The 12459-nt window shown below is 36.8% G+C and overlaps 1 protein-coding gene across 1 annotated transcript in view; it reads right to left on the reverse strand.

The window, feature by feature from the left end:
• PHYHIPL (phytanoyl-CoA 2-hydroxylase interacting protein like) overlaps nucleotides 1-11735 on the reverse strand; it is a 79121-nt gene extending 67386 nt beyond the window's left edge. Inside the window, exon 1 of the mRNA XM_039220225.1 lies at nucleotides 11394-11735. Within this exon, the coding sequence (XP_039076156.1) occupies nucleotides 11394-11499 (106 nt within the window). The 5' untranslated portion in view covers nucleotides 11500-11735. The remainder of the gene's footprint in view (nucleotides 1-11393) is intronic.
• Nucleotides 11736-12459: the final 724 nt, after the last annotated feature.

Here is a 12459-nt window from a genome sequence, read left to right on the forward strand (position 1 = left end):
TGACTTTCCTGAAAAAAGATATGTTTCAAAAGAAACAAGAAATATTTTGAGGAGAATACTGGTGCTATTTTGATTGGGTTGCTTTGAATGTGTACACTGCATACATACACACATACACATGCACACAATGGCAATGAAAAAAATGAAATCTTGCCATGTGCAACAATGTGGATGGAACTGAAGGGTATTATGCTAAGTAAAATAAGTCAGTCAGAGAAAGACAGATATCATATGTTTTCACTCATACGTGGAATTTGAGAAACTTAACAGAAGACCTTGGGGAAAGGAAGGGAAAAATTAGTTACAAACTGAGAGGGAGTCAAACTGTAAGAGACTCTTTTTTTTAAATTTTTTTAATGTTTATTTATTTATTCTGAGAGAGATATACCCAGCATAAGTGATGGAGGGGCAGAGAGAGAGAGGTGAGAGAGAATCCCAGACAGCCTCTACACTGTCAGCCCAGAATTCAATGTGGGGCTTGAATTCACGAAACTGTGAAATCATGACCTGAGCTGCGATCAGGAGCCACCCAGGCACCCCAAACTATGAGAGACTCTTAAATAAGAGAACAAACTGAGAGTTGATGGGGAAATGGGGTAGGGGGGGAAATGGGTGATGAGGCATTGAAGAGGGCATTTGTTGGGATGAGCACTGGCTATTGTATGTAAGTGCTGAATCATGGGAATCTACTCCCGAAGCCAAGAGCACACTGTATACTCTGTAAGTTAGCCAAATTGACAATAAATTATATTAAAAAATAATAAAACAAAATAAAAATGAATTTTAAAAATAAAAAAGAAGAAATACTTTATTAATTTAAAAACACTTTGATAAAAATTAAAAATAGAAACATCACATAATCCAGTAATTCCACTATTGGATATTTACCCCAAGAAAGGGAAAACACTACTAAAGATATAAGCAGTCCTATGTTTATTGTAGCATTATTTACAATAGCCAAGATATGGAAGCCTATACAATGGAATATTGCTCAGCCAAAAAAAAAAAAAAAAGAATGAGATCTTGCCATTTGCTACAACATAGATATAATGCTCAGTGAAATAAGTCAGAGAAAAGCAATATTTCCACTTATATTTGGAATTTAAAAAATAAAACAAATGAATAAACAAAAAGCAGAACAAAATACAGAGAACTGATAGTTGCCATAGGGAAGGAGGGTAGAGGGATATGCAAAATAGGTAAAGGGAAGTGGGAGGTACAGACTTCCAGTTACGGAATGAATAAGTCATGGGGATGAAAAGTACAGCACAGAGCATATAGCCAGTGGTATTGTAATAGCGCTGAATAGTGACAGACAGTAGCTACATTTGTAGTGAGCACAGCACAAAGTACAGAGTTTTGGAATCACTATGTTGTACACCTGAAACTAATGTAACATTGTATATCAACTATACTTCAATAAAAATGGAACAAACCCTTTGATAAATATCTTTTAAATATAATGAGCAAACTAATTTGATTATCTAGCTCTTTAATAAGCTGAAGAAACTCAATTTGACAATAGTCACAATGTTACTGAGCTTATAAATGCAGATGAATTGTCAGTAATGAAACTGATCCTTACAGTTAAGATTAATCATGCAAGTAAAATAAATTCAACTGTACTGAAACTTTAAGAGATCAGCACAAAGGTATGAGCTTTAAAAAAAAAATGTTACCAAAAATATTTCAGAATATTAGAAGATACATTATTTTCTCACTGAAAAAGGAAAAAATGAATTGACTAAAGAACAGATTCTATCACCTCTCTCTCATGGAAGGTGGACTACTTACTCTGATTCAATTCTGAAAAAAACCTTACTATTTCTATTAAGTCTGGATCAATTTATTTGCAGAGTACCCTGAGAAAGCAAAATGGGTTTCCAAACATTAGTATTTGTCACTACTTATTTCTATGAAGTAGAATTTCCTAGGCATAATGCAATAAAAATAAAATACAGAAGTAAAGCGGATATTGAGGCCAATAAAAATAGCATCTTCCACGTATAACTGCTAATTTTCATTTCTCACTAAACCCATTGATTAACTTTATTGGGAAAATGTTAAGTTTGAAATTACAGAATAAATATATACTAATTAAAAGCTACTTTTACTTGTTGAAGTTCTGCAAAATGTTTTTAAGAAAAAAGGTTCTCTAAACATTACAAAGTTTGAAATCTATTAATAACATTTCAGACAAGATAAATTCAAACTCCTAACCATGGCATAATCTAGCTAGCCCTAACTAGTTTTCAGCATATTTTCTCACAAAGAACACATCTTTTTTCCATCAACACCAAATGTTATGTATTGCCAGAACATACATCATTTTGCACCTTCATATATTCTCTTATCTCTACCAGAAATGCCTTTATCCCACTTTTCCTGGCAAATTTTTATTTTTATTTTAATATCGAAGAAAAGAAATGTTGCTTCTTCTGTGAAGCCACCTGAGAGACTCAAGACAAGATTAACTACTTTTTCCTCTACACTCTATTATAGTATTATCATGTTATTATATTTATCTAAGTTTATTGTCTCCCCAAATGCCAGTAAACCCTTTAAACGTAGGATCCAAGTTACATTCATTTTTGGAAGCTTTTTTTTCTATTCTTAACACAGATCCTAAAGTTGGAATATGTGTACAAATAAACAGTAAAAATTACATGCCAATAAAAGAACAAAAGGAAGCAAATGGGTAAGTTTAGTGCCTAAAAATTAAATGAACAAGAACAGAATGGCACTGGGGCGCCTGGGTGGCTCAGTCAGTTAAGTGTCCGACTTCTGCTCAGGTAATGATCTCACGGTTCATGGGTTCGAGCCCCGCGTTGGGCTCTGTGCTGACAGCCAGCTCAGAGCCTGGAGCCTGTTTCAGAATCTGTATCTCTCTCCTTCTCTGATCCTCCCCTGCTCATGCTGTCTCTCTCTCCCAGAAATATATAAAACATTAAAAAAAAATTTTTTTTAAAGAATATAATGGCACTGTCCTCCAGCTATTATACTCAAAGTATGGTCTGCAAACTATTTACTAGGCTCTGATGACATAAAAAATTAGGATTAAATATTTGGAAACTTTTATAGGAATTTGATAGAGATTTTCAAATCTGTTGAATCTTTTTTGGGCCTTTACAATTTTATTTTTCTAAAATTTCTACAATTATATTTTTATAAAGTATCAGTCAATGATTGATTAAAAAAAATAAAAACAAAATACAGATAGATTTAGAAGCACTACATTATAGACTATGAAAGAGAGAAAGATGAGTAAGACCTCACTCTTTCAATGAGAATTTGGTTTACAAGGAAGAATATAATATATACACAAACTGCTATAGTAATATATATCATAACCATCCATATTTCTCAAAGTTCACATCATTATCTTTGACACTTTAAAACCTATCTATTGATAGAATTGTTAAGTGTACCTGGAAATACTAATGCATAACTAGTATTTCTTTCTAAAGTTATTTATATGAGGACTAGATTTTAAGTTAAAATTAGGGCTTGTTAATTTCACTGCCTATCAGACCTAATAACATAGATCACTACCCATTTTGATGGACTCCATACAGTGCTAGCCAGCTTTCTATACTCTCTGCCTGATCCCCAGTATCTCAAAACCCCAGGAACATTAAAAACAAAATGACTATACAATTTTTTTCCAAAACTCTTCTCTTAAGATTTTCATTCCTATCAAGAAAGATTAATTTATTTTCTGAATCTTCTACATTATGAATTGGCAAATGTTTCCTCTAAAGAACCAGATAGTATTTTAGGGCTTATAAGCTATATGGTCTACTGTCACAGCTACTTCGCCTTTATAGCAAGAAAGCAGCCATACACAATATATAAACAAATGGGCATGGCTCTGTTCCAATAAAATTTTACTTAAAAAAACTGGCAGCAGGTATTCAATTTGGGCCAAGGACTATAACTTGCTGATGTCTCTTCTATATATAGGTATAACTTTAATCAATCATTAAGAACCTATCATATAGTAATATTAAAAAATTATTTTCTTGTTGCATTTATTATTAGCTTTTAAAATTTTCAATACTGACAGACTGACTAACATTCAAGCTAAAAAAAGAAAAGACACTGTTTCTCAAGAAAATCATAGTAAGGATATTAAAAAAATGTTTGTGCTTTATCTTTAATGGAACATGTCTAGGGAAGCTATAAGCCTTTCATACTATTATCAGATAGCAACACTCTCACAGGCTATAGAAAACAAAAAGATAGATTTATTTACACTATTTGCCACAACCACTAAAATAAACAGTATACAAGCAAAAATCCCCACAGAGGGGTCTTTTAAAATGAATCACAAACTTGGTACAAAGAGTTATAAACAAACAAAACTATGATTCAGAGTATGATGCTTTTTGTTGAACTCACATGGATATGAAGGAACTTCAAAAATGCAGAGCTCTTGTCTACATTTTTTTAAATTATTTTTAATGTTGTTTTTTTTAAATTTATTTCTAGGAGAGAGACAGAGAGACAGCGTGAGTAGGGGAGGGTCAGAGAGAGAGGGAGTCACAGACTCTGAAACAGGCTCCAGGCTCTGAGCTGGCAGTCAGCACAGAGCCCAACGCAGGGCTCGAACCCACGAACCGCGAGATCATGACCTAAGCGAAAGTCAGAGCTCAACCAACTAAGCCACCCAGGTGCACCATCTCGTCTACATTTTTTAACAAACCTGGACTATGGATTTATTTCATCTTTACGGTTCAAAGTCGGCCTTCTCCAGCATGTAATCACTCCTTTCCTTTAAGAGGTGACACACAAAGCTGATTAGAGGTCACTCTGAAACTGAAGTCAAACCCTAATCTTCCCTTTTTCACGTAAATTCTAGTGAATATCCCTGGTGGAATATACAGTTCTATGAACAATTCTCTTTCTCCTTCTAGAACTCTTTTCCTCAGAACATTAAAGGAATTACTAACTGTTTAAGTTTCCAAGGAAATCTCTTACTGTTAGATTCTAAATGTCTTAACACAAATATTCTTTTCCCTTTATGTTCAATCTTTCTGAAAAGTCTTCTATGACTTCAAAACTACCTTTAGACAGATGACCCAAAAATCTCTATTTCACAATCCTCTATAAAGTATCAACCGGTTAGTTTTATCTAGTAATAGGTATCAAAATACTATCACTGGATTATGGGTAGCCTTTGAACAGTGAGAATCAAGCAAAATAAGAGTCTAAAAAGAACTAAGTGGGTTCTCTTGTGGGTAGCCATGTTGAAACATGCAGTATATAATACTGCTCTGAAAATATGATTTCTGTGAGAGGAAAGTGCCCCTGAAAAAGGGATTAGGATATATTTTGATGTCCACTGAGGTCTAAAATTTGAGGTATAAAACACTGTTATCATGATGTCTGAATATTATTTCTTTTCTCCTTTTTTTCCTGTGATTCTTCTTATTTCCTAGATTTAAAATCCTAAAATTACTCCTAATCACTTTTTGTTTTGGTTGAAAATTCAATCACAAAGCTTATAATTATTTTTGCCATTTCTTTTACACCCTTGCCACTCACTATGCTTCCATAAAAAGAAAATGCTGATGCTGCTTATTTTTCCTGTTGAGAACTCTTCAACACTTCTATACATTTCTGCTAGAAATCTTCCACAAAGACTGACTGTACTTCTCAAATATATGTGTATAAAAATACAGTCTGCTAAATAATTACTAAGACAGTTTATCTGCTATGTAGTAATAATAGTATGTTTAAAAATATTAAAGAATGGGGCAAATGCTTTAAACTAGTAAAAACAGAATTTAACAGTAAAAAGATTCTTATAGAAAAATTTAGAAATGGAAAACAAACCCCAAAAGAGGCAAAAGCTGTAAGGAAAAACTAAAATTATGCACGTACTAAGGACAGAGAAGGAAAACCAGAAACCTGAAGGATTAGCCTTACTGCAGTAATTGATGCAATTGCCATTTTTCTGAAGCCCAGGATAATACATACAAATAATCAATAAACTCTACTTACATAAATTAAAGCAAAAAGCAAGATTGGGCCTAAATGAAGGGGAAATAGAAGTGAAAAACTAAGTGGCGTAGAAGTTGTTGAGGTAGTGTTCTATAGAGTAAATTTCTGACTGGCTTGCCTAGGCAACAAAGCAAGTTGCCAGTATTACTACTTGCAACATATCAGTTATTCTACCACTGGAGGGAGTCTGGTCACACATCCTTTGATGTGACTTTTACTCTAATAACTTCCTTGTTTTCTCTGGGAATGAATTAGAACCCCTACCAAGAATATGAATTGGTTTAACATAATCTGATGACTTTCAAGCTGTTTGTTTTTTTAAATTTTTATTTTATTTTTGTTGTGTTCCATGTTCACTAGTTAATTAAAAATTTACAGCATCTCTATAGTCGTATCTGGGTCAAAGAAATGAATCCAGAGATCACACGTTCTAGTACATATCCTTAGAAAATAATCATAAAGAAAAAAATGTTAAGAACAGAGAAGGGCTCTGATACAAATACCTAACTCAAAGCAGATATCAAGGTCACAAAGCACATGAAATGCAGCAAACAGCAGGTTTGAAGTGGAAGCTAAAAGAGCTTTTAGGATTAAGGCTGACAAGGATATTACCGACAGGATAGAAAAATATAAGCAAAAGACAGAGTACTATAACCTTGTTTTTAAAATTAACTATTCTTTTGAAATTCAGAGTTTAGGGGCGCCTGGGTGGCTCAGTCAGTTAAGCATCTGGCTTCAGCTCAGGTCATGATCTCACGGTTCGTGGGTTCAAGCCCTGTGTCGGGCTCTGTGCTGACAGCTTGCTCGGAGACTGGAGCCTGTTTCAGATTCTGTGTCTCCCTCACTCTCTGACCCTCCCTGCTCATGCTGTCTCTCTCTCTCTCTCTCTCAAAAATAAATAAAACATTTAAAAAGTTTTAATAAAAACAAAATAAAATTCAGGGTTTAGTTTCTACTCCTACAGTTGAAGTGGCATAAGAAGGATTTACTAAGTAAATAAAACACAATTGAAATGAAAAACAATATCTAAACATTGGATATAAATAAATAAGTAAATAAATAAAAGCAGTAGTTCAACTCAAGAAGGTATGCGGAGAATAATAGGCCACTTACAATAATAATTATTCTCTACTTTGTCAAGAATTTTGGAAATGATATGAAATATTTAATTATTTTAACAATCCTACAGGACTGACATTAATAGATTCATTTTACATGAGAAAGCTTAAAGCTAAAACAACTAATTTGCCTAAGGTAATATATCTATCAAGAGCCAATACTCTGTCGGAGGTGTGATTCTAAAATGGTATTGCCACTATGGTATATGAATGTCAATGACACTGAACAATAACTACCTTATGTACTTATACTATTAAGGGTAACAGTATAAGTACTCTTCCTAGATGTCTGCTTCAGAAAATGTCATTACAGATCATCTCATACAGCACTGTCCTAACTATTAAGCATTTCTGTATCATTTTCTTTCCAAAGTTAACATTTGTTTAATTCACATATCAATAAGCATAAATAAGTCACAACTTATTTAAATTTAAAGAGATACAAGTAAAAATTAAAAGACATTTCTTTTTAAATATGTAAAAAAGAGAAAACTTGTTTTTCCTTTCCTTCACAAAACTATTTCAGACACAAAGACAGAAATGTCAGGTTCTCTCTGTGCAATTTCCTTAAAATGTATTCCCTTCCTCAGTAGCATCATAAACTCCATAAATTGTATCTAGGCAGTCATAAAATAATCATGGAAATAACACTTGTTAAACCTAGGAAAGCTTTGGGGCACCTGAGTGGCTCAGTCGGTTAAGCGTCTGATTTCGGCTCAGGTCATGATCTCACGGTTTGTGGGTTCGAGCCCCACATCGGACTCTGTACTGACAGCCAGCTCAGAGCCTGGAGACTATTTCGAATTCTGTGTCTCCCTCTCTCTCTGACCCTCTGCTGCTCACTCTGTCTCTCTGTCTCTCTCTCTCTCAGAAATAAATAAAACATTAAGAAAAAAAACCTAGGAAAGCTTGGGGGATGGATTTAAGTGCTATACAACAATTAATTTTGTGTTTTCTTCCTTACTATTATAAAAGAGTGCAGGAAGCTTGAATGAATGTAAAACAACATATATATAATAAATCTTTCCCTTTCAGCAAGGAAATAAAGCTTATATATATATATGTATATGCACATATACATATATATGCGCATGATTTTTAAAAAATGAAGAGAAGTAGAAGTAATGTAGAATTATATGCATGAAGTTGGGGGCTGTTCTGTCTTATCACAAGTCAATTAGGGTCTCAAGTATCTATGTGAAGAAACAAACTGAAAATGGGTTCTCATATTATCAGTGCTTCCTGATGAACAATTACTGTTTTTTTACCCCCTTCAACTTCTTTGGAAAATCCACAATTGAAGTATATCATACATGCAACTTGAGGATACTTCGGCACAGCAGAGATGGAGGAACAGAAACACTCTTCTACTTGCAACAGAGATTGTAGAAAGTAATAGATCTACAGCACATCTTCAGAGATTTCTTAATAGAAGTCTATTCAGAATCCTAGGTAACATCTAGGCAGGGACCATGTACTAGCACACATGCCTAGGATAAAAGTACACATGAAATAACATGTGTGTAGAAGAACCTCCCTCTTGCTTAATTAAAAAATCCAATTATGTGACTGCTTAGATTCTATTCCATATTCTTCTAAATGTTAGTTGGAGAAACTATGGGAAAAAAAGGAAACATAAATTATTGTGTATTATGTAAACAGGTTAATTTATAAGAAAATAACAAGTGAAAGAAAAAAAACACAAGAGCCAGCAGAATAAAGACATACAGTTCACCAGGAGTTATAACTATTAATTGATTAAATATGCAAAAACACTCTAAAATTAAAAAATCTGTAAGTGGAAAGAATAAAGATAATATATATTTAACAGCAATATATTTTCTCCTATTCTATTTCTTTCCACTTCCAAGAAATTACTGTTATGCTAATTTTTTTCCCATCTGAGAATAGTAGAACAGAAAAAAGCAAAGAGCAAGTAAGACAAATGTATTTCTGTGATTCTAAAACTATGAAAATTTAGCATTTATTATATATTTAAGCATGTAACAGATCTTCTGCCACATCCTAGTCTTTCTGTTATATATTTACAGAACTAAAATAATGACACCTGAGAGGAAGTGAAAGGAAGTAAAGGGAGTAAATAGTACCTAGCTGAAAATTTCTGAATATAAAATTATGACAAATAAGTTCTGCTTGGCAAACTTAATGCAATGTTTTTCAATTGTTCTGCCATAAAAACCTATATATTTTGGAATTGATATATACTGTCACAAAATAAAAAGTTAGGCATTTAGTAACATCTCTACATAAGCTATTTCCAGATTTTTACACATCTTTTAATAGAAGAGTTAGCTCTTTGTATTTGTGGATATAAGATATTTAATATTTAGAAGTCTGTAAATAAGTAATTTTCATAGATACTGCTTAGTGTTAGCACCCCCCCATTAAATGCAACATAATTTGTTCATTTTGTAGGATTCATAACACGAGCTGAAACAACTAAAAAAAATTACCAAAATAAAATAGAAGAGACCACAGTAAATGCAGCACTAGTTTCTGTACTCTACATTACTAACTTCATAAACTTCATAAAAAAGAAAAACAACTTTATTTTCTCAATTATCTTTGAAACATGTGGCAAATGCAATTTTAAGTTTTAAAATTATGTGTTATGAATTGTCTATTTCCAATAACTACAGTAATAAGCTTTTGATAAATCGTCAAAGTAAATTAAAATAAAATCTATTTTGGTTTTCTATCAAAGCAACCTAGGAAAATCAAAACATTTACAATGGTAACAACAGAAAAAGTCTCTTCACAAAAGCATAACTAAAACTCATAGAATTCCTATGTGGTATATTAAAAATAATCTCTATAGTCTAATAATGCAAATTTATATATGGAATGCCAAAATTATTACTTCTGTTTAGATACTGTAAATATGTGCAACTATTACTATGGTGACCTAAGGATAAAGGAATTACAAACAGCTTTTGTAAGAGTATTTATCTATCCATACTATAGCTTTTTCAGAAATTATTTCAAAGTGGCTTTGGCTTCAAAGGGCAATTATTGTGTTAAAATTTTATTAATAAACAGAAATTCAGTGTTCAATTGACCTAAACTAGACTGTATAGCAACGCCAAACCAAGTTACCATTTAAATGACTTTGAAATAAGACCTCTGCTCTCTATTTGGATTACATACTGATAAATTTTATGACCTTATTGTGAGCACAGGAGTATCTCTACATAACCCTGACCAAAAAAAAATATATTTTTAAATCATCCTCTCCATACACTATTACTGATTCCATTTATAGCCAAAAAGTGTTTAGGGTCATCTTGACCACATGTAAATTGTTTTTCCTTTGTCAGATGTCCAATTTTACAATTACCTGGCCAATTAGTAATCAGATGACTTTTTTAAAAATGAAGTTTTGTTGAACGTTACTTAAATAGACGGACTCTTCAACTACTCCAAATAACACAGAAGCACTACAAGCTACCCATATTGAAGAGAGTACTGGCTTATCTCTTTCACGCTCAAACCTGTGTTCAATCACTTCCTTCTTTCGGAGACTGCCAACTTTAACAATGGAATAAGCTATATAATATCAAGACACAATGGTGAGTACTCGCCACATATTCTCTACCACAGCAGATATATTAGGCCACTTCACAGGTTTTTGAGTCTGAATCATGGCCCCAAACCGCTAAGATTGTGGCTGTCCTTGGTGCTGAAACGCACATTGTCCCCGCGCCCCTTCACTGAAAAATCTGTCACCTCACTCCCTATTTGAGAGCATAAAAATACTTCTGAATTTGGGAGGTGCGGGTCTGAAGATGGGAGGTTTAAAAAAGGAAATTATAAGTTTCTGGGCTGAGAATGCTAACGTGTGCAGGTGGAGAGGGGAAGGAAGGGGTGCTAGAAACATCCAGAGGGCATTTCCCCCCCTGTTCCGGTAGACCCTGGAAACCCGGACTGCGGCAGGATCGGAAACGGCTCGTCCCGGGCAGGAACGGCGGGTGGGAACGGCGCCCTCGCCCGGGCAGCTCCTCGACGCTGGGCCGGGCGGCCGACGACTACGGCTACTTTCCGCGCCAACGCAAGAGCCCTGGGGTCCTTTTGTTTCTACTGTCTGAGGAGGGGGCGGATGAGCGGAGAGGAGCCCCACCTGTATTTATTTGTACGGGAGGACAACAAAAGACCCTGACGCCCGGGCGAGCAGGGTCGGCAGAGCCGGGGCGGCCGCAGCGCCTGGGCGCGGGCTCGGCCCCTTTTCCTCACAGCCCCCGTCGCTCTTACCGTCCCGGTCGCACAGCTGAATGGCCTCCAGGCTGAGGTTTTTGATCACCTCCTCACAGGGGCTGGTGGGGCTGTTGAGGGTATGATCCAGGCGCGGCACCTCCATTTTCCCAACTCCCTTCTCAAGCCCGCCTGCTTCGTATACAGGCTCTCTCGATGGACCGGGTGGGAGAGAAGGGCGGGAAAGGGAAGGGGAGTGTCGGAAGGAAGGGAGGAGGCCTGGGATGAGGCTCTGAGGGGCGAGGCTGAGCCTCCAGGCTAGAGAGCCGCGGCTGAGGCGACGGCCGTGGCAGGAGCTCCGGGGAGTGTGCCGCTCCAAGAGACCGAGAGGGACCCGGCGCGAGGGCGGGAGGCGCGCGCTCCCGGCGGGGAGGAGACGCGTCGCGCGGGGAACGTGAGGGAGAAGGCGCGGCGCGCGCACGCGCGTGAGAGGACGCGCCCACCTGCCGGCGCGCGGTGCTCCTCCTTTCTCCCCACCCCCCCACCCCGCCCGTCCACGCGCTCGCGCCCCCTGCTGCCCTCGCTCCTCAGCCCCCTCAACCCGCTGAGCTCCGTGTCCGACAGCCAAGCTCTCGGAAACTGCGGGCCCCAGGGGGTGCGTCGCGCTGGCCTCGCCCTCTCTCCTCGTGAGAGTGGTTTAGTCTCTTTTCCCTTGTCACAATGTCAGTCGGACCCAGGTTGGCACTGGGGCGTCTCCATGGGGAGGTGAGAGGGAGCAGATTGGTTGTTTATGAAGGACTGGAAAAATATGCGTCCAGACTCTTCGTAACAGGGCTGCCTTCCCTGGTCAGGTCGGGAGCTACTCCCCACTCGGCCCCGGCTTGATCAGCTGGGCGTCCCTTGGGAACAGCTGCTTCCGTGTGAGATGTGTGGATTAACCGAGGAGTGGCAGGGTTTAGGGACAGAATTTTGGCCATCCCGAAGGAGGAGCAAACAGGAATTCAGAACTGCCAGAAAGGTGAGGGAATGAGACGTCAGCTTGCTGGAAAGGCAGCACGTGTGCTTCGGGACTGACAGCCACTAATCTTTCAGCCTTCAGTCTGGCTTGCTCCGTTCACTCATTAAT

Source organism: Hyaena hyaena, unplaced genomic scaffold, assembly GCF_003009895.1.
Source record: "Hyaena hyaena isolate Hyena2069 unplaced genomic scaffold, ASM300989v1 scaffold_875, whole genome shotgun sequence".
Taxonomy (NCBI): domain Eukaryota; kingdom Metazoa; phylum Chordata; class Mammalia; order Carnivora; family Hyaenidae; genus Hyaena; species Hyaena hyaena.